This window comes from Hippoglossus stenolepis, chromosome 9, assembly GCF_022539355.2.
Source record: "Hippoglossus stenolepis isolate QCI-W04-F060 chromosome 9, HSTE1.2, whole genome shotgun sequence".
In the NCBI taxonomy this organism is placed as follows: domain Eukaryota; kingdom Metazoa; phylum Chordata; class Actinopteri; order Pleuronectiformes; family Pleuronectidae; genus Hippoglossus; species Hippoglossus stenolepis.
Genome location: NC_061491.1, coordinates 8,603,710 through 8,630,281, shown reverse-complemented (window position 1 = coordinate 8,630,281; position 26,572 = coordinate 8,603,710). Strand labels below are relative to the sequence as shown.

At 40.8% G+C, this 26,572-nt stretch overlaps 1 protein-coding gene across 6 annotated transcripts in view; it reads left to right on the top strand.

The window, feature by feature from the left end:
• The window catches only part of adgrd1 (adhesion G protein-coupled receptor D1), a 30,512-nt gene extending 4,570 nt beyond the window's left edge, over positions 1-25,942 (top strand). For 4 of the 6 annotated variants that reach the window (XM_035166643.2, XM_035166641.2, XM_035166639.2 and 1 more), the window contains 20 exons: positions 172-429; positions 1,639-1,706; positions 2,222-2,395; positions 2,515-2,565; positions 3,872-3,995; positions 4,336-4,443; positions 6,318-6,393; positions 7,176-7,317; positions 15,906-15,979; positions 16,579-16,702; positions 19,324-19,427; positions 19,751-19,862; positions 20,181-20,334; positions 22,551-22,617; positions 22,857-22,923; positions 23,083-23,174; positions 23,285-23,411; positions 23,512-23,553; positions 23,782-23,874; positions 23,972-25,942. In XM_035166643.2, the coding sequence (XP_035022534.1) occupies positions 172-429; positions 1,639-1,706; positions 2,222-2,395; positions 2,515-2,565; positions 3,872-3,995; positions 4,336-4,443; positions 6,318-6,393; positions 7,176-7,317; positions 15,906-15,979; positions 16,579-16,702; positions 19,324-19,427; positions 19,751-19,862; positions 20,181-20,334; positions 22,551-22,617; positions 22,857-22,923; positions 23,083-23,174; positions 23,285-23,411; positions 23,512-23,553; positions 23,782-23,874; positions 23,972-24,067 (2,153 nt within the window). In that variant the 3' untranslated portion in view covers positions 24,068-25,942. The remainder of the gene's footprint in view (positions 1-171; positions 430-1,638; positions 1,707-2,221; positions 2,396-2,514; positions 2,566-3,871; positions 3,996-4,335; positions 4,444-6,317; positions 6,394-7,175; positions 7,318-15,905; positions 15,980-16,578; positions 16,703-19,323; positions 19,428-19,750; positions 19,863-20,180; positions 20,335-22,550; positions 22,618-22,856; positions 22,924-23,082; positions 23,175-23,284; positions 23,412-23,511; positions 23,554-23,781; positions 23,875-23,971) is intronic. The other 2 variants (XM_047341418.1, XM_035166640.2) reach the window with 1 other exon arrangement.
• Positions 25,943-26,572: the final 630 nt, after the last annotated feature.

The window sequence follows — 26,572 nt, the reverse complement described above, 5'->3', positions numbered from 1 at the left end:
TGAAGAGCCACTAGTACCTGAAGTTCTGTGTCAGTTTCGACCAGTTTATCCCATCAGATTTCTTTTGCTCTTTTACCCACTTTTGCACGGCCATAACATTCACTGGGCCTATTTTGTAAAACGGCTGCCTCTACACAAACCATTATTCTCCATTATTCTGTGTTTTTTCAGGGCCTTACTGGACCCACATTCTCTTCACATGGAAAAAGACGGATGGTCTGAAGGTCTACATCAACGGCACCTTCACTGCTGGCGACGCAGCTGGCAACGTCTCGGCGAACTACGGCGACCCCTACCCTGACCTGGTCATCGGAACTGTCAACGACAGGACGTACGGTCACTATTTAACAGGCGCTTTTGATGAGTTTGTCATCTGGGAAAGGGCACTTCCGCAAAACGAGATTATGCTCTACTACAGCGCAGCCATTGGTAAGAAACCACGCTCTACTGGAAAATATTTGCTGTCATTCTAGGACATAGCATATCTATTATAATGCTTCCTCCGTCTTGACTCTGCACTGAAGAAATCGGGGTTAAAAAGCAATTTCCGTCCATTTCCGTTTTACATTCCGTCCACAGTGTTCATGCATAACAACAAGATATTAAACTGTATAAATATACCCCACCTCCCTTTCAAATGGCTCTTCTTGCACAAAACTGTTTTCTGACCTTGGACGCTATAAGTGCCATGGCTCGCATAGTTCTGCCTTATAAGTATTTACTGTATAAGAGCGCAGAGGCAGGTTGGGCTGCAGGGGGCAGATCATTTTGTTTCAAAGTGACAGCTTATAACACGCTGGGACAAAACCCCCACACTCCTGTCTGTCTTTGCTCTCTTGCTGTTTGTCTCCCATGGTGGAGTTGTACAGTTGTACAGTGCCATAAATGGACAAAAACATGTTGATATTTATGAGAACTCAGAGTTCAGTTTGCTGTGGGATAATAATACCAAATTTCGCAGTAGGTTCAAGGAAATGTTGAAAGCCGGATGAAATACATGTTCTATGAAACACGCTGATTAGTGAGGGTGCACGCTGTCTCTCCCATTGTGCGTGGTGTTATGTGAAAACTATTACTGGATGCCGCTCGAGCTTCAACCGATCACAGTGTGTGAAGCATAAAGTGCGCACTGCCTTGATTTCTTCTTCAAAGTCGTTACCAAAAGCAATATATTCCACAGACCATTACCAGACACAAAGAGCATGAGTGTTATGGTTACAGAAAAATATTTTTACTTCTCTAGAGCACTCATATAAAATGTTGCATTGCACCAAAGATGGGCAACAATGGTTCACACTGATACCGTCTGTCCATATATGGCCATTTTCTGGTAGCTACTTGGTGCCGTTTTTTTAATGAAATGACAGTAAAGACGTCAAATATATCTCAGCCTTGTGCAGAAGCTGATGGCAGAATATTATGTATGACATAGCATGGTCCATCCTCGTAAACTTTAATCTGCACGGTGAAAGTTTGAGTCTGGTCAAGTTCAACACAAGCCCTAATAATAAAACGACAAAAAGGCAGCGTCTGTCTAAACTTGGAAACCTACCAGAGATAAAGAGTGAATTACACCTACAGGTCACTAGTGCGGTTCCTGTCCCATTTTAATAAAGCCTTATTTATTGTCTTTTCTAGGTCAAGCCATTGTCTCTGCCACAACACCCAGATCCGCCAAGGAAGTCATTTCAACAACACCAGCAGCTGTAAGTGTGTCCGCTTAGACTTAGCAAAGCACAGATACCAAAATATGATGTTATACCACATTAGTAAACAAATTTGTGAATGTAAGTTTTGCTCACAAATGTAGCATCCTCATACACATTGTACGACAAAGTTGGAGATGTGTTTTGGGCCAAAACTAAACACAAAAGTCATCATGGAAGAGAGATGAAGGCTTTTGTTGAATCAGTAGAAACACAAGCGTCTCATTGAGCGATTGTTTAATTTTGAAGATAGAAGAGTGGGCACAAGGGAAATGGACAGAACACATGTGAATAGACTACTGTTTATTAAAGGGCTTCAGAGGTAGAAAATGAATAAGAAAGAAAATAGAAGACAGCAGAGACAGCTGCTCAATACCACACAGAAAATATCTCCCAATAGGGCACTAGGCGAAACAAGAGCAGCACTGAATTACTTGTCCAAAGAGTATCCCCTGAACTCATCCGTCACCAAACATCCTGTGTATGTTGGAAAAAGTGCCTCCCAATTTCATTAGGTGCCTGATGTGCTGTCTTCCCAGAGAGCCACTGCAGTGAGTCCTCCTGTCATCAGTAGTCAGGGGGAGAAGACCCAAAGCCCCCCGGATCCGGACTCAATGCCAGTGTTGGGCTTCCTGAAGGTGCTGCCCAACAGGACCATTCCTCACAACACTGCCAACAACCTCACGCAGGTCCTGGAGCACAGTCACACACATATTTTACACTACAAAACCAGTTCACACAAAGTCGCAATGCCCACCTATCTGAATATGATGCAACAGTTCCGTGATGTCCACTTTCTTCCACCCAGGCTTTTCTCAAAAGTGTGGAAGAAGTGCTGTCCTCTCCTGGGCTGCCAGAGGTAAATGAGTTCACGCTGTTGTTGTGCAACGCTCACACATGACATAATGTAACATATGCAATTTGGTGAAGACTTTAATCCAAGGCACTTAAGAGCTCTATGAGCTGGAGATTTTAACATATTTTTGGCTTATCTGGTGCCAAGTGCAATAACAGTATCTGGCAGTGTGCCTGCCTGTACACATTTAATAAGACAGCACTGCTGACTACAACACAATGCTCTGAATGTAAATATGCAGCTTCCTGTACTGTACACTTATCCTGGCCAAAATCTTCTAGCTCTCATATACAAACACATTATGGCCAGAAGAAAGACATTCAGAGCAAGTATGTGGTTTCAGAACATTTACAGCTCAGAACAAGCATGCTTGTTTTTGTACGAGCAAGCTGAACCAGATGTTCTTGCATGAGAATGTAAAAGTTGGACGGGAGATACGGTGTTCAGTAAACCATCTTTTGATCTTGTGATTACCTCTTCTGATCAGATTGGTGAAAATGTCCCTCTCTATCCAGTTTCCGTATTGGTTTTATTTTAAAACTGCATTACTTGCTAGTTTGCATTTTGTACTTGAGCCAGTTAAAATGTATTTGCAAAGTCTGAATTCAAATGTTTGTGTCATATAACTCATGCTGCATATTTGAATAATCTTTAATGACCCTATGTATCTTTTGGGTGAAATAATCCATCAATGCTCTTATATCTCATATAACACAATACAGAACTGCTTACTTCAGTTCACTTCAGAGTTTCAGCTAATGTTTCAATTCAAACAATTCACCGACTTAATGGCTCTTGTCTACTTGTATTTCTCTGGCATAGTTTAGCATTATAGCTATATGCTAAGCTGTAGCATTAGACATTATCATATAATTGTAATTTGTAGCTGAAGTGGCCACTGTCCAACTGCAGAAGTAATTGCCCCACTTCATGGCGCCCACTCTATTTGTTTTGCTACTGATTGATACTGATTTTGTTCTCATTACTTAAAGGGGGACTCCAGCTGTATTTAGCACTTCCATTAAGTTGGAGGAGAAAATGTATAAATAATGAGCAACCTTTTAGCAACAGAGGCCGAGATAGCCTGACTTTTACTCTCTGTGTGTCAAACTCTGGATTTCCTTGTTCCTTCCTGTCTGGTAAATACCTGTAAATACTCCCCCACTTGTTGCACAGACTCTCTGCTAGGACTTTTAGGTGTGCATCATCCCAGTTTCCTATGAGCCGTGGGAAAGTGAAATGAGTGTCTCACACAGTGTCAATGCACAATCAGTTGATTGTGGACATTTGTTGTATTTTTGTTGAGCAGCAGTCAACCCCTGTGGTCAGCGGTCTGATCGAGACCGTGGACCGAGTGATGGAACACATGGTGACGAACCTGGAGCCCAGCCCGAACTCTCTCATCACCCTGGGTGGAACATCTTTTGTTGCAGGTCAGTACGCCATCAGCTCCCCATAAGGTGACTCACTGTTTGTAGTGTGTGTGGTCAGGGTTATGGTAAGAGGACACGGCGCATCAAGCTGACATCATTCGTTTTCTTATTCAGAGGAGAAACTGGGTAAGATAAGCAGGAATCCAGCCCCTCCACGCTGCCTCTCGTGGGTGTGGGTCTTTTTGTTCGTATAACACTTTGTTTGCTTCTAAGCCTGCTGGTGTCTTTCTCCCAAAGGGTCACTTGACATCTTTGACCCTCCCCTGATAAAGCTGACTGGATGTTACACTTTTGCTGTATTCTGTTTGTTCTCACTTTTTCTAATATGTGATCCCCACAGATTATTCTCTCATGAAGGTCCCGCAGAACTACAACCTGCAGCATTATCGCTTCCCTACACATGGCAAGAGCTACATATCTGTGCCTGGGGAGGCTCTCACTTTGCAGTGTAAGTGTGATATTGCAAAATATATATTCAGTGGCATGCCTTGTGTGATGTACACAACAGAATTGTTCCTATCTTGAGGCTTCTCTGTACAGAAATCTTTTCGTAGCCCTGACAGCTCAACGCACTGCAAGAAAATATGTCCAAACAGAGAAAAGATCTTTTTCAATTTGACAACACATTCACAGCAAATAGAAAATGCACTCACCACACAACCAAATACTCAACACAACCAAATACAAAACAACTTAATATTCCTAACACAACCAAATACTCACAAAATAACTATAAGATCACAACACAATCGAATTGTTTCCAGGGGACACTAAAAAGTGAAAAACATGGTTGCCATGGTTTTTGACTGGTGAAGTCACTAAAGATGGCGATTCTTCAGTGTTGTTAGAAAATAAATGCAATGCCACAGTTAAAAGACAATACATGTTGATCTAAAAAGCATATTCTAACTGACATTAGCCGGTTTCTAGATGAATTAAGTGTATTTTTCAGGTTGCTTGAATTGGCTAAAGTGTCCCAACCATGTTCATCAATGTCACTTCCGTATTTTTTTTCAGTATTTGCTTGCATGCACTTTTACATTTGCGGCGCTTGTGTTGTCAAATTGATAACAATTTCTTTTCCATTTCCATGTGTCTATTTGCAAATTTTTTCCTAAATTGTAGTACCTTGAGCTCGCCGGGCCATCGTAGAAACTAGTATCTAGGTTAAATGTGAATGCTGCACAGTATTTGGGCTCTGCTGCAGCCAAGAGAAAATTGTCCAGCAGGGAGACTCTCGTTATTGGCCTGTAATTTATTATGCTAAGATTTAAGAGTGCTAACATAGCGTACAGTGTAGGACAGGAGTGCCATGAGAGCTTTTGTGCAGCTTTATGGTGCACTGTAGAAGTCCAGCTATGGCTTTAATGTTGGCAGTTACCCTTTTATTCAAACAGAAAGAGTGAGAGAGAGAGCACGTTTTCTCCACTTTCCTCTGTCATTAAAAAGAATGGACTCACATAGCGGAGTAGAGGAGAGCTGTAATTACAGTGGGCATTAAAACTGTGTTTGTTTAACTTTGTGTTCAGGTCAGATTCCCTTGGCTGTGTTGCAACTGTGTTGCCGTACGGACACTAAAAGAAACCCTTTTAATAATTCATTGAAATGATTATTGTCACAAATGGAATATATGTCATTGCTTGACACATTAGTGCCAGGACCAAATTAACTCATATAGCTCTGAATACCTGGCTGTATGAAATGCTCCAAGGGGAGGTTTTATATCCTAATTAAATACAGAGAATTTGACACAGTGGTGTGTTTGGACACTGTATTATATTTTCATTTTTTTCTCATTTTCTTTTCTCCTGGCCACCTCAAGATCTCTTGTGGAACTTCCTGGGGGTCATTCTGTTGAAACTATTTTTTGGAAGGGTAAAAACTCTCCTGTAGCATACACAGCGCACATTTGTTTGACATCAGCAGGCTTTTGTTGTCCTAGTCGGTGGGGCGTGGGTAAAAGGTCTTTGAAGGGAGGAACAGGACCATTTAGGATTTCCTCCAATTTAATTGTTTATCTTGCACCGAGCTGGATGATAGGTCGGATTACGGGTGGGGGATCAAACCCCCTGCACTTTGGGTGAAGTCATGTAGAGGTTTCATAAGACTTCCCGACATCCATGTGTTCTGCAACCCCTCTCCCTTTCACTTTTGTGCGAGTATACAATCGTCCTATTAGCCTGCTAGTGCCAGCGTGCTGCATCGAGGCAGTGTTAATTAACTTCCCTTCTTTGTGAGCATTTTAGCAGCACTGCTTTACATTCCCAGCCTTCTGCCCATGATGCCTTTCACATTCATCTATGAGTTTTCTTTCCCCCTCAGCTCAAACCACCATTGTTGGCCTCTTCTACCACAACATGCACAACTACTACAAGGAAATCAGCCCGGTCAAGACCAGGTAAGTGGAAGGGACAACACCCACAGTCAAAAGTTAATTGAGGTAAAGCCCAGTCCAATCTTATCACATTTCAATTTAAAAGCTTTAGCGTACCAGTTTAGTTTTGGCAGCACATACTTCCTGTGCGGGGAATGAGGCCCACTGGCTCTGAGACGCCCCAGCTGATGAGCCACAGAGCCGCTGATGCCTGGAGCCAGGGCCTTATCTGTCCTCTCGCCTATCTCTCATCTCACCACTCAACCTCCTGGGACTGATACACCCTGCTATTAGCCCTTCATATCCACCCCTTACCCACTCCCAGTTACCGTCTTATCCCTGGACCAGCTTGTTCCACTCTTGCTGAAGTGTTTATTTATACCAAACCTGACACAACAGCAATTAAACAACATGTTTTTCGCAACATTGCACATCATAGAGGTTAGAGTACAGAATGTAAGATATGTGACATTCGGAGAGATTGTTTTTCACGTGGCTCTCCCGCGGCTGGGCTCCTCCATGGGTGGGATGGTACCTCTGCTTTGATAGAGAAGTGGCGCTTGTATGACGCTGATGTCACATATCAGATGATCTTGAAAGCCTATTGGTGCAATACTGCTGTTGTCTGAATGATCAAAGTCCCACTTAAATGTGACTGTCCTGGGCCCATATGTAACACTTATGTGTTGACGTAGGTGCCAGGTTACAGAGGGTTTTTTTCTGATTTATCTCACTCTATCTGTTTGTGTCTTTTTTTTATATCTGTGCCTCTGTTTTATTTAGTTTGTCTCTTTTTTGCTTATTAGGATTAACGAAGCCTCTGATTTCAAGGATCACAAGATCCAGATAGCGAGCTGTCTAATCTCCCTTAAGGTGGAGCCTTCACCAGCCTTGTCAGTCAACCTCTCTGGAGCCCCTCTCATCAAGATTGTCCTCACACACGTTCTGGTAAGTTTCAGTGTCCTAGTTTCTTCTCATTTGACTCATGTCTTTATCTACCATTTACTTTCTGTGTGAGTCAGTCATACGGGGGGAAAATGTTACGCTGTTCCATTTGGCCGGCACAGCTATTGGGTTCCACATTATTCAGAAGAAAGATGGCCAATGTCCTACCTAGAGTAGCCGGATTTCCCCCATATGAAAACTATCTTCTCTATTTTTGGCATGCTCTTATGTAAGCAGATGAGTGTCTATCACTGACCGAAGCGTGTGCAGCTGGGTACTCACCAGCACAAAGAGCGAAGCCTTTTTTGGTTTTCGTTACAAACAAATTTTCCCTCATGGAGCATGTGGCTTCCAGGGAGCAACCTGATTATGGACATTTCAACTGTAGGCTTAGGGTGCTTTGAAAGGAACAATAACTTTATTTTATGAACAACATACTTTTCATTGCTGCTTTATGACAGGGGCCGTGCCAGTTTTCCATGGGAAATGCCGTTGAAACTCATGATGAATATAAAGTCAAAAATGTGTATCTTGTTAGCCTGCTTCCCTGTAAAGTCAGAAATGTGGCAGAGCAAGTTTACTTTTGTAATTTCTTTTCAAATTACAGGATTTTTAAAAAGTTATTATTATTTTTAACTAGATGAACAATGCACATGGCCTTAATAATAAATTTAACAAACCCCTAATAATGTTCTTCTGATTTACAAGACGCTTACAAGATTTATTTGCTTTTAATTGAAATTAATTACCGATATTTTTTTTTTCTCTCTTCGTGGTGCAAATGAAAACCATGCAGCTTGATGAAACCATGGCAATATTGTTTTGTTTAGCGTCATTTTCATCTGGGAAATAAATGTTTATGCTGAAATGATCTGGCCTGGTTCCTGTGACAATGATTGCTGTGTTTGTTTTAGCGGACACCATGGGAGAGGGCTGTATGATCTCCTTTGTTTTGGGAGTGCTGGAGATGCTCACCAGCTCTGCTGTCTGTTGAGTCAAGGTGTTTCTATTTTAGTTGGACTGCCTTTCACCTCTGATGTAAGGATAAATCAGGTATCTTACATTCTTTCCTCCCTAAGCCATTACAAATAAGCTATTATACTTATTACCAAAGCATACTGATTGGATCGCTCCATGCCAGCACTTCTCAGCGGTACTTAGGCTGCATAGTTTGGACGATGATTTACATTTAGGGGCTGCATCGTAATTTCGCTCTCAGTGCTTTTGGCTGTGAACATGTCCAGGAATGGGAGTGTTTTGCTACAGCTGGATTGCAGTGCAGACCTGAAGCTGGATTTAGTCAAAAAAGTGACTATTTTTAGAGTTTTAATGTCTTTGGCAACTGGAATATATTTATCACCTCCCCAGCTTAGAGGCAGGGAGGGTGGCTAACACGCACTATGGGGCAGACCTTTGCCGCCATTGTTTATGTCGTTGTTTACTGTCTGCACAAGTTCAATCTTAAAGATGTCCTCTCATGGCACCAGTTCTGTGGGCGAGAGTAAGTGATTTGCAACTGACCGCTCTGTTTATCCCCTGAGAATAGACAAGCACCCATGTGACTTCATTAAAACCGAGCAGGGGGGCTGACTGTGTCTAAAGCAGAAATATGTCTGCTTCCTCATCTGTCTTTTCATGCTGTCATGGTTACAACAAATCCTGTATGCCTACTGTCATGGCTCAAACCCAAAAGCCATCCATCTTCTCTATCTGACACCTACCATGATAAAAGGTGTCGTACCATGGATTGATGGAGTCCCCGACATGTAAAAAAAAACCTTGTGTCATGGCAGGTAGCACTCACTGAAGGTCAAAGCCATGTGGTAGATGTCTGAGTGACCTCGCAGTCCTGATTGATGCCCTCTGAGCTCACTGAAACAGCCCGCTGAGGTCATGCCGTTCCCAGCTGACTAAGTCAGAGCCGAAATGCTGCCATTTCGCCTTATGTGGCCCAGAGTGGGTTTGATACACAGACAAGGTGTTATCAAGGTTGCTGGAGGCCCACGTGCTTTCTCACGCCATTCAGCTGCGGTGTTGAATGGACCCTGGCTCCGTCAGTGATTTATTACTGTGAGTCCACTTCAGTTTGAGAGTGTTGAAGGAAAGAAGAAGAGAAGAAACAGGAGGGTGGGAGGCATTGGGGTCTGTAGTTAAACATTAATACATACATAAAAAAGGCCAGCACCGCCTCTCCGTCCTCTTCTTCTGTCAAAGCATCACACTCTTGGTATGAAGTGAATGAATGGAAAGATTGATTTCATGAGCAGAGTTAATTTATAGGGTCAAAACTGAGAGGATTTCAAAAACAGATTTTGACAAGGGGGGCCTGACTTTACAGGCTTATAAAGCAGTGTGTTAGTGTGGCAGCTGTGGCGAAGGATGGAGCAGGGTGGCAGCAGTGGGAGACTGCTGGTGGCCTCGATCTGCCCCTCAACCGACTTGTATTTCATTAAATTTGTAATACAGAGATACAAATTAGTTAATATACTGCTACTACTTAATACACGGTTTTACCAGAGGTTATTTGCTGGATTACCTCCTGGCTGATCTTGTTTTAGAGCTGAATATGATTTTTCTTAAAGTGTTATTAAACCTTTGGGTATTTTGTCTTTTTTTGTAGAGTTTTGACCCAATTGGACTCAACATTATCCAACAGTTAAAATGTTCATCTATAGTGACAAAAAACTGTGAGTGTCTAAGTTTTCCATTATGTTTATCCATTGGTTCCTTCCCGAAATTTAAATTTATTTTTGGTGGGAAGTGAGTATAGAGGCCAGGGTCAGCGAGAAAACTGTGCCTTGTGTTGACAAAGATGTCTAGACTTGTTGGAGCTTCCCATACAAGTGGGAAATAATGGATTGATTGTTCACCGACTTCGAAAATAGGCATGTTCACTTTCCGATACCCGCACTCCCTAATCATTTAATCATATATGCGAACACTGGTATCAGTTCTTTCTGCCACAGTCATAACTGCTCTTTATTTTGCCAGTCTTTTTATAACTCCCAGCACACGCCCAGCTTAAACCTCGTGGGCAAAGACTCAACTCCCTCAATCTCTTTCTCCTAACCACCCACACCCATCCACACACCAACACACACAAGCGCAGGCTGTGTGAGCCAAATACTGATCAATCACAGATGGCGGGCCAGCTATTGCTATGCCTCTCTCGCTAAAAGATTCTTCTGCAGCCCCTCCCGTAAAGGGCCCCCTCTCTATCACCCACTCCAACCATGAAACCACCACCTCTTGTTACGAGCTGAACAGAGGAAAGTACAAAAGGACCTGGTGCAGATTCTGTCAGTTTGAGTGTATTCCTACGGAAATAATAATACCATTTTGACAACTGATTAATGACTGAAGTTTTCTTGTATTGCTCATTCCGGGTTTCCCCCAGGTTTACAAATGGTGATATACAACTACATGTTTTAAAATTGTCTTTAAGCCTTACAGCCAAAATGTTATTGTTGACCCTAATTTGACCAAGTATATTTACCACATTTTAAACTTCCCTGCAAAGGCTTTAAATGCAGCCCTCAACTTGTCATGCCGGCAGAAACAGGCCAGAGACCAGAGCAACAGTGTAATGGTTCCTTATGAAAGCCCGTGGGAATTGAACACATGGAAAGGCATGGAAAACCTCTCCCATTGTGAGAAGGAAAAAACTTGTCACATTTGTTGTTTCTTACCAAACTGATCTCCTCTGTACAGAGTTTCTGAACATCCTCAGCGCACCTTATTGAAAATAGTTCTGTAATGTTTGGGCTTGTTTAATTGTCCCAAAATTGTCCTCACACCCTGCATGCCTATCAGCACGGCCCGTTGTTTTCGATGTCTAGGCTACCTCAGAGACTGAGCTGAGACCACAGCTGCATGTCTTATTACATTTCCCCTGACAGCATGATCTCACTCAAGGCCAGTTGTGTTTTGCTGCATGGATTCAGATCGGTACTCCACATGCTGTATGTGGATCGGCTTAAGTCTGGCCTGTGATTGAAAAGCCCTGTTACAACAACGATGACATCTGTGCTCCATCAGCGCGATACTTTAATATATTGACCTCAAGGTGGTTCAAGGGGAAAGTTTTTCTCAAAGTCCAAAGCTGGTTGTTTGAATAATGTTAGGTCGTACCTTTCCCAGACATACTACAACAAAGAGTTTCCTTTCCTTTCTAAATTTAACAGCAGTCAATGCAGCATTTGGGAAATGCGTGTATGACCTCTCTGTTGTTATACAGAACAATTTAGCCATTATCAAACCCTGGCTACATCTTAAGCCTGTCTTTCAACAAACACTTTCACCTACTGTACACTTCAGCAAAAAAATAATAATAATTATGGTAGCTTCATGACTTTCTGTGCTGTTATGGGCCCTGATGGCAGCTACAGTTGAAAATTGATATCTATACCAAATGTAGAAAGTGCAGTCCAAATTACACCCTGGCGCTCTGTGCTCCCAAGTATGTGAAACGTTTGAGGAAAAAGGAGAAGATCGCCCAGTTATATTCACTCTCACACACACACAGAGTTGTGTAATGTTTCACTGCTCTTTTAAATTTAGCACAAACCAAGGCTTTTATTTAGACTCCTTTGCTCCTGAAATATGCCTCACTGCTCTTATGGCTGCATATTGTTGTACCAGTGCAGGACGGAATGAGTGGGTGTGTGCATGGTTGTTTCATTAATGATATTTTACATTTGGGGGAAAAAAAGAAAAGAAAAAACATAACTCAAGGTTCAATCACAAGCCCTTTTCGTAGCGTTTAACCACATCGCATGCTCTCAAGTTCAAAGTAAATGGAACTCAGAGCATATTTGATGAAATATATTGTCCACTATAACTAAAAGATATATATTTTCTATATCTCCATTTGAGTTTAGCAGTACCGTGTTGACTCTTGTTCACTGCTGCATATTGGTACTTATTATAATAATGTATATTTTAACATGTTGTAACTGTCTGAAAGTTATAAATGCCTAAATGTTGGTAGTGAATACAAAGCTGCATGTAAATAGTTTCACTTCATTAAACTATAATTGTTATTTCAGACAGAAGTATGTGCGTCTCTGTGTGCACCAGGCCAATCTGTCTGTGTTGAGTGTTGAGACTTGGATGATGGGTGTTGTCTAGTTTTCTCCATCTTTTCTTTATTTGCGCCTTGTTTGAGAACCAGCTGTCAACAGCCGAGACGTAAATTGGCCAGGAGTTGCCCATGTCTTGGGATTTGCTGAGGCATATATGCTCGACCACAGCGAGGCTCCAGCTTCCAGCTCTGCCAGTCACGGGAGGTCTGAGAGACACCACAGAGGACAGACAGTCTTGCGTTTTTACAAATTGCTGGGTTCTGAACGTCGTCTCTGACTTAAAGGCTTTTGTGATGCACGAGAGTGTTTATTTTAGTCCTTCATCGTTTTACTCAGCAGGCTCACCACTCATTAATAAGCAAAAGGACGAGGTGTGCTATTTAACAGAGGGACGTAGAGAACAAATCCGATGATGAGCAGTGGTTCTCATTTTGATGTTATGGGCCTTTTGTTCCCAGTTAAAAATAATTGGCGTGTTGGGCTGAATGGCTGATACGGGTGTATTTGTATCAGCGAGTCAGCAGGATACACCATTATACATCTATTATGTAAAACATTATCTTATTACCTATTAGTGTGTTATGATGATGACATGACGCATTTGTACACTCCTATAGAGTTGCAACATTATGTACAGTATTTTTCTTACCATCCAGTTACCCAAGACTCTCTCCATGTATTAGGCTGTATTAGGTTGTGTACAAATTATGATAAGATGAGATAATCCTTTATTCGTCCCACAACGGGGAACTTTGCAATGTTACAGCAGCAAGAGGGCAGTCAAAAATAAACATCAGCAAGTAATAGTAAATAAACATGCAATACTTAGTACATAATTGCAGGGGAATGTAAAAAAAATTTTTTTTAAATAAATATATATATATATATAATATAAATAGAATAAGGACAAGTATTTATGGCGTAAAAACTGAATATATACAGTGCAAGAATACATACAGTGGAAGTGATTGCACATAAGCCATTGAATTGCACAGACTGAATGAATATTGCAGAGTAAAACCAGAGTAAAAGTGCAGTCCCTAATGGGTGGGTGTAGTTCTACTGGGAGCAGAGCTGGTTTTACAGTCTTTCTGCTGCAGGAAGTAACGACCTGCGATACCTCTCCTTCAGACATTTTGGGTGCATTAGGAAATACAGATGTTTTAAATTCCACCCTGTGTCCTCAAAATAATCTTTCTATGCAACTGAGCTCAAGCAGCAGATGTATTTTGTCGGAAACGTACAAAATATGAGTATTTGTGATAATCAACTCATGCCCATTCAGGTTCAGCTCGAGAGTGTTTGGAGGAGTCTTGACCCCTTGGTTGGTTACTACTGGATTTAAATACCTAACACTTTATGAAGTAGTTAAAAAAAGCTGCATCTTATAATGCATTACATAAACATTCACAGTCATTGGAAGCACTTGGTACTTTAACAAAAGAAAATAATCGAAATAGTTCTTTCTTCTGCTGAATATGGAGATTGATAACTTTTGATATTTGTGAACTGCTGCGAAGGAGTCAGTGACATGTGGTTAAAGTACGAACTGTAGATGGAAGCTGTGGTTGACGACTGCACCGAGGAAGACATGGTGACACAGAAGTACCAGAAACACCATGACTATCTATGATTTATCAGCCTCTCTCTCTGTCCCTCTCTCAGAGAGTCTTCTCTTTTATCAGCCCATCACTCTGCATCACTCTCCCGTCACTGGCCCTCGCTCCCTCTTCTCCCTCTCTTACCCTCTGCGTCTATTCTCCTTACAAGGCTCAAATTGATTTCCAAGGCGGCGTTTGCTGGCCTTCTGTTGCTAATAAAGAGTTGGAGCGCCAGCTGCAGTCTTGGCTGGTATAGATGCTGAGGCCGTGGGGCAACGGAGGGTGGGACGTGTAGGGGGGGCGAGGAGGGGCGGCAACAGCCTGTTCACAAAGCTGGGCCAGATCTCCGAGTGCATTTTAACACTCGCCAGTGACTTTTGGGCCCCTGCTCCTCGCCTCAGATAGCAACTCAAAATCCCAAGATGGATATTCCACAAACAGACAGTTGCTATAGAGGAAGAATGACCAAACAGCACCTCTTATATGTCTGTTAGTCTTTTAGTCAATGTATATTTTAGCTTGTCTCGTGGGTATATGAGAGTTTGATGATGATGGATTGTTTCCCCTGAGCCAGGGATTACATTTTGTGCTTAATGTGGGTAATTAGTCGTCCTTCATTGCACAGGAACAATAAAAGCTCAGCAAGTTTAGAGAACAAATATAACACGTTAAAGCAAGACTTACAATTGTGTGCAGATTACAGTTGTTCTCTCTTCTCACTTGCTTTAATATAAAACCCAATAAAAAAGTGAATTGTTAAAGTCCACAGAGGAGCAGTAAATTTACCCAAGGGCCTGCATGCAGCTCCTCAAAGCTGGCTCAAGATGACAGTGTGTATATACTGCATACACACTGTCTCTCATGGCTGTTGGACGCATCGTCCCTCCGGCTCCAATGTGCCAAACGAATATCTATGTATTGCATTCATCTTCAAGGTCCCAATACATTATGACTAAAGAGCTGCATGTGCAAAACAGACAGAATGAGAGCAGCGATTTGGTTACACAATGAAGTCAACGTATTGTGCTATGCTTTGTAATATGAATCACTGGGCCCATGTGCCAGGAAACAGACAGCCTGACTGTCAGTTTCACTCTCACTCTCACTTTTTCCAGAAGGAAATGGTGCAGACACAGTCCATCTAATCATACACTTACTCAGTCTGCGAGTCGAGTCGAGGCCCGGGGAATGAGTAGAGGTGTGGAGTCTCTCGGTATCCACCCAACCAGCCAATGGAAGTGTTGTTTTCTTCAGATGACAGACCGAGGAGGGTAGCGGTTCGACCTGGAACCAGGGCCAAGCCCCAATTACTGCATTCTTGCACTGTGGCCATTAGCTCACTGTCTCCTGGGACTCCAAATACCATATTAAGGAAAGACATGGAAAAAGTGATTTTATAATCAAATATAATCAAATTCCTAAAGAGAGTAGGGATTTCCCCTCAGTGTAATAATCACCTTTGCTAAGTGTCGATCTGCGGCTTATCTTGATCTCAGATCTCTTACGTTTAAGTCTCCGTTTTCTGGACTATAAGCACCAATGAATCCTTTTTTAGTTTGTAAAAATGAAAAATCATTTTAAGATACTGATTTGTGTACAATACCTTTCCAGTTTATTATGTTTTGCTTTTATCTTTACTGAACAATTGAGATCTGATGCTGTTGTCGAGTGTGCAAATGGAAAGAAAAAGCCAATGAGCATTAAGGAAAGACTGCTGCTGATTGCTGACCGAAATATTCCATGCTGTCATTAGAATAAATTTTCCAAACAGGTTGCTATTAGTTTTAGGACAACAAAGCATGCACTTTAATTCACCAGTGTTCCCCATAAAGCAAATGATTTCCTGTATCACATACTTTTCTCTCACAATTAAGGATCTCAACTTTATTCAACTTTTCTTTTTCAGAACAAAGAACAGCAAGACCAAGTACTAAATCAGAGCAATAAAGTCTTCCTCTACTGTGCCTTCTTGGACTACAGGTGGGTCGTGATGTAAATACAGCTTGTCTCAATCATTCATTCAGATGTGGAGCCAAAGAGATTTTGATCTCGATTGTTGACTCTTTGCATGTTCTTCGCTTAAGCCTTTAGGTTTTAAATCCTAAAAAATGACCAGTGACTTGGAAAAGGTGCATTTCCCCTTTGCAAATCAAAACCATCCAGAGTTACATGTGTTGTTGTTTCAGTTTGGCACCTCTTGAGTTGTAGTGCTGTGTGAAAAATATGGTGATCTGATAAATGGAGCCAAAGCACTTTTTAGACAGAATAAATCATTTTAAAAGGGTGTTTTAGTTGGATTCAAAAGCTTCCTCTCCCTACTCCTCTCTGCCTCGAAACTCAAGACAAATGTGAATTATGAGATGGTCCTGTCAGAATGCCCTTCTAACTTCAGCTAAGAAATTTCTCCCTGTGCCTCCCACTGTGGATCATATTGAATGATCCCTGCCAGCAGCGCTGCTATAAAAACCTTGTCTAGCTTTTTTTATATGCGCTAAATTTACTCTTCATAGCATCGGTATTTTAATATACTTCTGAATAAATTCTTTCTGTGAATAATTCATAATTGCTGTGTTTTCCAGCTCAAATGAGGGAGTATGGTCCAACAAAGGTTGCGTCCGTTCAGATGGAAACATGACGTACTCTGTGTGCCTGTGCAACCACCTCACCAACTTTGCCATCCTGATGCAAGTGGTTCCCTTAAAGGTATAACACTGTGGCTGCACTTAATGATAGCAACTGATCAAATGACTAATGACAAATGAAATGTGAAATGTTTTGCTCATCATCATGAACCCACAAAGTATCATTACTCAGTCCTGCTGAGTGCCTTAGCCTCTTTAAGTGTATCGTTTTGACTTTGGAGTCCAGAATTTTTATGCTTTAGTCACTCTCACTGTTTTCATGGTCTCATCTCCAGCATGCAGCTGTATTCAATGATAGACCCACATGGCAGCCAGATAATGTTAGAGGTTGGTGAACATACAACAAAAGAAAAGAGAGTAAATGACTTGCATCCACCAGGAGGTCAGGCTCCTGTGGCTCAGGAGGTAGAACAGGTCGTCTACTAACCAGAGGGTTGGCAATTCAATTCCCATCTCCCTCATTATGTGTGCCCAAGTGTCCATGGGCAAGATACTGAACCCCAAATTACCTGTCACGGTTGTGCCGGTAGTGGCACATAGATGTACTGTGTTAATGGGTGGCTGGCAAACCTGCACTGTAAAGTAGGGATTCTTCTTTGAGTGAAAAATATAAAAGCACAATATACAATACAGACGATTTACCATATCTCTTAGGGTTTTATGGGCAACTCTTTGCTAACACTATTAGCTATATCAACTTTATATTTAATGTGTTTACAGCTTCTTGGGCCACTAAATAATGTTGTATTAGTAGAATTAATTATTGTTGAAATCTTTCCCAGAAGACATTTGTAAATATCAGACTGGGAAAAGTCTAAGATGGCTGAGATCCATTAAGCTGCTTCAGGTTCATGTTCTTGGCCTTCGCTGTATTGAGGTATCTGCACATGAAACTCTGATTAGCTGAGTCCCAGTGGCCTCTCACAGTACTGCAGACCAAAAACTCATTTTCCCCATAGACCAACTTTAGAAAAGAGACATCTGGAGATCTGCTGACATGGTGCTTTGGACTACAAACAAGTTCAGTTATCACTTGATGCACAGCATGTTTTTTTTTAACCATGGAGTTTTTATATTTGTAGAACCTTTACTGAGCCTTGGAAAGGTTTATATGCTCAATGTCATAGTCTATGTGCTGAGTGGGAGCTTTTACACAAGGCCAGTGGGAGCAATTTACATTCAAAAGAATGGGCACCATCTTTAACTCCATTATGGAGTTTTTTTCATAAGCCCTGGTCCTGGTATTTTGCGTCGCTCACTGGGATTCTTCAATACAATATAATGCAATTAGTTACATGTTGGCTTTTCCTGCTGTGACATGTCAAATATCTGCTTTGAAATATGATAATTAAAGGATTTCTCCATAGTTATTTTAATCTGTTGTTGAGAAATTGCCAGAAACAGTAAACGTCCAACTTACTTGTGGAAAGGTTTATCCATCTGTGCCAGTCCTATTCACACGTGTGTCTTTGTTACGAAATAAGAGGATTTGTAGGAGGATAATTTGGCAGGAAGCAGCGGTTCACCACACAGTAACCTGCCAAACAGAAGCCCCCACTGCAGCCTTTGGCAGGTTTATCTTTCCCCCATGTGTCCGTTGTAAGCAGACCAACACAGTCATAGTATCGGTTTCAGTGGTGGTTTGTACAGACAGTCTGTGATTAAGTGTAGTTCTTTTGGGTCGCTGCACAGGTCAGTGGTCCAATCACCGCACCTTCTCTACGGTTCAAAAGTTCAAAAACTGTCCCTTTTTAAAGCATCTGGGATAATCTTCATTCTCTTCTCTGAACACATTTACATTATCTGCATATGGATCAATGTGGAGAACCCAACCTATAAACATCACAGCCTTAATCTTTGTTATCCAAGAATATGCACCATGGGAGTGCGGTCGGCTTCCACAATGGCTACTTTAAATAGAGGACGTCTTATTGCAGCTAAGTGGGCCACTGCTGTTTTTTAAGTATAGATTCTGTTTGATGCTATACTTGCCCTCGGCCACTCTTTAATTAGTGGGCTGCTTTATCCCTCAGCTGCGAGGGAACATCCCACATATCCCTTTCCTGGAAGGCTGGGACTCCTCTGCCCTCGTAATGACAAGGCACATGTGAGGACGGTTAATAGAGAATCTAACCCACACATTTAAAATAGCATGAACACCAACACAGCATTGATGCATTAGACCTTATGCAATGGAGGAACATAATTATCACTGCCACACTTTAACCTCTGGGAGAGAACAGTCTGTGTGCTTGATGGCCGTGGGCCTCGATGATACTGCGTGCCTTCCTGCAGAAACCTCTCATGGGAGATATCCTGAATATGTGACTGTGTCTATTATGTTTATTTTCTTTTTAAAAACAGGCATATATTAATTCTTACTGTTGCAGAAGTAAATTGGGACCTCAACCTTAGCATTTTACCGACACTAAAGCTTTTGGACAGTGTCATTGTGTTGAGATCAGAATGTCTGAGAAATATTCATGAGAGTCAGTGCTTTTTTCATCATCACAATTTCCACAGGGGCCCTTTGAATTTAAAGATAAAGGCAGAATGAAACAGGCTGAAATAGCTTCACCTGTATGCTGGAGGCACAATGAACAAACCCACCATAAAGTTATAGAATAATGATTTTCCATGTTGTCTTTTCCATTGTTGATGGTGATTTGTCTCTGTGCACAGCTCACTACTGGCCACCGGGTGGCACTATCAACCATTGGTTATGTTGGCTGCTCCATTTCTATCTTGTGTCTCACCATCACTCTCGTCACCTTTGCAGTCCTGTCGTGAGTATCACCAGTCAGACAGAGTTACACGTATACTGCGTGCACTTTATTTGATAAACCTGTATATTTAATTTCATACATGAAATGTATTCAAAGCTCGTATATTACATGCACAGATATAATTTTTTATTTTTAAAGAAATTAAGCTCAACACAACTGAACAGCTCTTTTATGGTGTTTGATTATGTTATTGTTCAGTGGATATCTGTCAGTAAATGTCTGTCTCGTGTTTTTTTCTTTTAGTGGCCATAAACCAAATTGCCTTCAGGATTAATAAAGTTGTATTGTATTGTAAGTGACGTTGTCCTTCTGTTGCTCTGCAGGTCAGTGAGTACCATCCGTAACCAACGCTACCACATCCATGCCAACCTGTCCTTCGCCCTCCTGGTGGCTGAGATCTTACTGCTCATCAGTGCTCGCTTTGACCCAGGCACGGTAAGTACACAGATTGTGTTGTTGATCCAATTATTAGAATGATTCCTGAAAAAAAGTTTGTAATGATGTATGAAGCGAGCTACAGTGTAAACATTTTAATTGTGGTAAAAAGAAACCACAACTAAATGATTCAAAGTATGAATGAGAGATAATAAATCTTAAAGAAAAAGGTGAAGAAGAAAGACAGAACAGAGAATATGAGAGAAAAAGACAAATGGGGATAAACAAAATGCCTGTGAATAATAAAGCAGACAGATAATAATGAGAAGAGAATGTTTTGATGGTAAAAGCCTAATCTGATTTTGTGCCGTGTCCCAGCTGCCCTGTAAGGTGATGGCCATCCTGCTACACTTCTTCTTCCTGAGCGCCTTCGCCTGGATGCTGGTGGAGGGCCTCCACCTCTACAGTATGGTGGTGAAGGTGTTTGGCTCAGAGGGCAGCAAACACTTCTACTACTACGGCATCGGCTGGGGTAGGTCTGCTCCAACACACTCAGACGAAAACCACAACAAACACACGTCTCACTTCTGCCCGCCACTTGTTCCTTGCGTGATGTTTCTGCGTGTGATTTCCATTTTCTCATGTTATTCTTGTTTGAAGAATACAGGATCCGGTTTTTATTTTATTGTCCCTAATTTGACCCAGTGTTCCACCTCTGCCTCATGCCAGGCCATTAGTGTGAATATGACTTCAGTATTTCTTTATTCCACATAACTGGCCAAATATTATTTGTGGCAAATAAATAATTCTGACCCTGCTTTTTAAGGTCTGAATGTGCTTTGAGTTGCATTCCAGCATAACAATTGCCTCTCCTGATCAGAGCGAACCAGAGTTGATGGACAGATGAAAAGAACCTGGGACATACGTGTACTGTCTTTGGCTGCCGGGGAATGCATGGTCTCTCTTTCACATGCTGAAGCCATTAGAGGGAAAATGATCCCTTTTTATTACTTCCTTTCTTCTGGCCAGAGTAATTTTTCATCTCGTGTGGCCAACTGCAAATTATGTGCTGGAGAGTTGTCCGACAGTCTGAAGTATAACTGTTATACATAAAAAGTAAATACTAATTTTATAATGAATTGCTGCTGCTATTAGCTGTGATAAAGGCTGCGGACTACTTTATCTCATGTTTCCTCCCACAAAGTAAAAGTTTCCTTGTGCTGTAACATGCTAGAAGCCAAAAGATTAAGACGCAGTAGAATAATTTATTTTCATGGAAATTAGCAATTAGCAGCACAGCAGAAAAATAAAACCAGAGTTTAAGTATGTGGAAAAGTAAGTATATACAAAGACAGGTGCTGCTTGTTTGGACCACAGTGTCACAGTGTTCAATATTTGTCAAATTAGGTGAGGCAAGTGTTAAGATGATGTTTTGGAAGTCTAAATACCATATGAACATTTTTGAAATCACTCTTTGGCTAAAACATGTGCTAACTTGGACTCCTGTGGCCTTAGTCAAAACCTTTTCAGTCTGCCAGACTTTTCCTGATCACGTTTTAGTTTCCTGTTTATCTAAGAACATTTGAATGTTGGTGAATCATGCCGATTACCATCCCTGCATCTGGGCAACAGCCCCAGAATCAGGTCCAGAGTCGGGTGGAGCCTAAAATCCTCAGATTTAGTGCGTGACTTGACTAGATTTCATGGAGCAGTTTTGAAGATTTCAGTATTTGTACTGTCCACAAGCAGGAGCGTGGGAGCAATGCACTTTAAACTTGTTGGTGGAGGTTGTGCGCATTAAATAAAAGAACCATGTGCCAACAAAGACAAGGAAGAAAAGAAGAAGGCTAGAAGGCAAACATGAATGTAAACACTGCACAATTTAAAATAAAATATTATTATTATTTCAATATGTACACAGACCCTTAAGTCCTGAGAAGTGATATTTTTTTCATCTTGTGCGCACAAGATAATTTCAAAACAATATAAGCATCTCCCACGATGCACAAAGCCTCAGCTGACTGTGGAATGACATATAATGAAATTCTTGCTGCTATTGTACAAAGACACCAGATTGTCATCATCAGGAATTGTTTGCTGTTCATACATTTACTTGTTCTCACAAGATATGTATCATGTGCAAACAAGATCTAATCTATTACCTGTAGGGACTTCATAGTCTGCTCCATAGTTTTGTAAGATTTTTATAATAACACATTTAGCATGTTTGTGGGGCCTCGAGGATAAACCCAGTGCCTTTTGCTGGGAAACCAGGAATGTAAACAAAATATTATTTAAATTTGTATACATTTATCACCACTAAAGGACAATGCTTGTGTCTTGCATTATGATCATATCTAAATGCCCTTATTTGTGTTTGTGTTGATCTAGTGCTTTCAAATGATTTCAGAATGTTATTTTGAGCACTGACGTCTCGTTTATTAATGTGTATTTGTTTGTAGGATTTATTTGAAAGTGTACAGTGACTAGGTGAGAGGAAAAGAAGGGAGAGGGAGAGCGCATATGACAAGTAACAAAGGTCCCTGGCCAGAATCAAACCAGTCACACTGCACTCACAATATATATATAACAATAAACTAAAAATGTATAGCAGATGTAACTAAGCTGCTTCACATCACATTATTACCCCAGGGACCAGGGCCCCTCATCAGACAAATCCAGTCAAGGTTATTATGTGACATTAGTGAATTTGTAACATGTGTGTTGGTTTTCTTTGTGTTTTATCAGGCTCTCCATTGGTCATATGTGTAGTGTCCATGACATCAGCTCTGGACAGTTATGGCGAAGTTGACAAGTAAGTATGACCTGCACTTAACAAAAAAAATATATATATACAGGATTATATGGAATTCATTTGAGTACATTAAAGCTTGGTGGTGTTGTGTAAGAATGACATCACCTATGAAAGAAAACACATTAAATCCAATGCCTTCAGGTTAACAGCTATAATGTACATCGTTCCATATTTACATTACAAGAAGGAGACACAATGTGATTTCTCTTTAACTCCTGCACCTGTCTTTGCTTTCTCAGCTGTTGGCTTTCACTGAAGAATGGAGCCGTCTGGGCTTTTGTGGCACCGGCTCTGTTTGTCATCGTGGTGAGTCATCTCCCCATTGCTCCCCTTTTATGATCGACATTTTAATCTGAATTCACTGTAAGCTTTTATTCTGTTAAAGGAGGAAAAACACAAAGTTATATCTCCTGTGCCACTGCGTTTCATCTATATTCACAGTATAAGCTCTCTTCTGATCTCCAGGTGAACATTGGCATCCTGATTTCTGTGACCAGGATCATATCTCGAATCAGCGGAGAGAATTACAAGGTTCATGGAGATGCCAATGCAGTCAAGTGAGTTTATTGATTTTCATGGTCAGACCAATCATTTTTAAATCATTGATTATTGTACTTGTATTAAAAGCTGAACATATAAACATTGTTGTCTCTTGTTTTGTTTCCAGGCTGACAGCAAAGGCTGTAGCTGTGCTGCTTCCTATACTCGGCATCTCTTGGATCTTTGGCGTTCTTGCCCTTAACTCGCACTCTTTGCCGTTCCTGTACATCTTCGCTGTGTTTAACTCATTACAAGTACGTTGTTTCACTACAGGATCACTTCTTTTCTAAATTGTGAGCAGTTATTTTTAAATTTTCTCCCAAAATTGACACTTTTCTACCCTTTTTCTTTTAGGGATTCTTTGTTTTCTTATTTCACTGTCTTCTCAACTCTGAGGTAAATACGTTTGATATGTTATATGATTGTTTATATTTGTTATGTCATGTCCTATGGTAGAAACACTTCAACATTAGAGACATTATTCAAATGATTCTTTACTCTAATTTCTGTTAAAGGGACATTGTTCTCTGTTGTGATCTAATTGTCATGAGTAATAAGTGTATTTGTACTTGACTTTTGGCTCAAAAGTGGATTGCATTTGTCACCATTAACATCTTTCTTTAGGTCAGAGCTGCTTTCAAACATAAAACCAAGGTGTGGTCCCTCACCAGCAGCTCCATCCGAAACATCAATGTGAAGCCCTTCAACTCGGACATTGTGAGTGCTGCTGTTCGACGCTAACTTAAAAAAAAGGTAAGCTGTTCTCTTCTTGTCAGCCGGTGTCTAACTCTCTCCTTCCCATCTTCTCATCTAGATGAATGGAAACAAGGATGGTGTGACGCCTACCAAGATGAACACATGGGACAAAAGCACCAACTCAGCCAATCGTATGGACCTCTCCGCCGTGTAGAAATGCAGACGGCCATCATGTCAGTGGCAGGAGAGCAACCTGAAACTCACTGGTGACAGAATGACAAACACTGGCCAGAGTACTCTCCTGCTATGTTATGCAATGAATTGTAAACTCGTTCACCTCAGAGAGGATGACATTAATGAATGAGGGGTTCTGTTCTCATTTCAAAGACAAACAGACGAGGAGGACTGTGCCTTATTATTGTCCCATAAAAACACTTTCCTACAATCAACGTAGGGATTTTTGAGGAGCAGGTCAGTAAAGTGACAGAAAGTCTAAAGATCCATGAGTGCAGTTCAGGGTCAGGCCATGGCGTCCTGTGAAGTGGAGAGTGTCGGTTTGTCTGTTGTCCGGTCCATCTGTTGGCTATATTGCATTGATTTAATGGTTGGTCAGGGTTTATTTAAGGGAATAGTTGAGAAACGTATTTGCTCTCTTGCCAAGTGTTACGGTCGATACCACATGTCATGTCTGCATGGTAAATATGACATTACTGCCAGCAGCTATAGTTCACTCAGGTGAACACAGCTGGTCTGGCACGGTCCAGTTAAAAAAATCTGCCTTTTAGCATCTCTAAAGCTCAACAGTTGATGTGTCATACCACCTTTGTTTAATCTGCACCAGAAACAATGTGTGAAAACAACACATTGTGGTGCCAGACTACACTGTACAATCTCACAAGTTGATCTTAATATAAAAAATACTGATGCCTTGAAAAACAGTAACAGTAACAAGTACATTTAACTCTTAGTCTCAAGTTATGTTAACTTTATATTTCATTGTTGAATTCACTTAATTTAGCAGTTTAATTAAAGCAAGTTACTCTGACTTCGTTAATAGTTGTGTTCACTCAGACAACTTTAGGAAACTGATTTCCTTAAATAAATAAAGTAAGCACAACAAAGAATGTTTGGTTCACAAGACTATTTCTATTTTAGCAAACTCTCAGCAGGAAAAAAAATTTTCTAACTTCTCAAACTTTTCCCTAAAATCACAGTAATATGTTTGAACATGCAATTTGTCTCACACAGTAAAATCATTTGAGATGATGATAAGTACAGTATTTTGAGGGTATGGTTGGTACAAATGAAAAACTATAGACAGAAAAAAGTAAAAACATATTTTCCTTAAATATTGTCTTAGATTTATTGATTAAAAACAGTGACAGTAACAATATTCATTAATGAAAAACTGCAAATGGTAAACCGCTAATTTTACCTAGCACAACACAACAACAGCATAATAACAACTGATCAGTGATGAGACCCTTTGTAATTCTGATATAAATAATGTATTTATTTATTTGTGATTCTGCGTTCTTCATCATGTTTCCTGTAAAGTGTCACAGCTCAACAATCATTATGTTCTCTTGTTAAATTCTGTTTTCTGTGTGTTTTCTCTCCTGAATGCTATGTTTGTTTTTGCAGTACCTCACATCCTAGCAAGCTGCGGTATGTTGTGCTTTTTGAGTAGTAGTGGTTGTGTTTTGGACAATTCTGTGAACTTATGCTATTTCTTTTGCCCATTTCTTATACAATTTCATATAATTTTTTTGGTAAAATAAAATATGAATTTTTGTCTACAACAGAGGGACTTGATGAGGTTGTTGCTTTTTGTCTTAACATACTGTGAGAATAGAGGGAGATGGCATGTTTTTAAATGTCCTGTTGATATTACACTGTACCAACATTTAGTTTCCTGAGACAGGATTTACTGTAAGTCCCTCTGTGCTCTCTCTTTATGTCAGATTTAAAGTTAAATATTTGTAGTATGTCTAAGCTTGTATATGGCCATTAGTGATTGTTGTTTTATGGTACTATGATTTATGCTTCCAGTTATCTTTATTAAAAAAAAAATGATTATGACAAGAAATCGGTGTTGTTTTCATTGAAAGAGTTTTATGATCATGATCACACAGGGTTTTCCACTCACCAGAAGGTCGTGGTTTGATCCCTGGCTCCTCCAGTCTCCATTCAAGTGTCCTTGGGCAAGACACTGGACCCCCAAATTACCCCTGATGATTGTACTGGAAGTGTATTAATGGAGAGTGATAGAAAAGAATGAATGTGTGTGTGTGTGAATGTGACTTGTTCTATAAAGTGCTTTGAGTGGTGGACAGGACTGTAAAAGCACTATATAGATAGGTATAGTTAAAATACACAAAAAATATAAATGCAACATTTTAGTTTTCGCTCCCATTTTTCTTGAATTGAAGTAAAAGATGTAAGATTTCCTCTTATTTCTCTCAAATTTTGTACTAGAATGTGTTAAAATCTTTGTTAGTGAGCACCTCACCTTTGCCAAGCTAATTGGTCCACTTGACAGGTGTGACATGTTGTGAGTGGTCCATTCAAAAACTGGGATGTTTTCAGCTTCCAGAATCCTTGCAACATGGGGCCGTGCATTATCATGCTGCAACATGAGGCGATGGAGGCGGATGAATGGCACCACAATGGGCCTGGGGATCTCATCATGGTATCTCTGTGCATTCCAATTGCCATC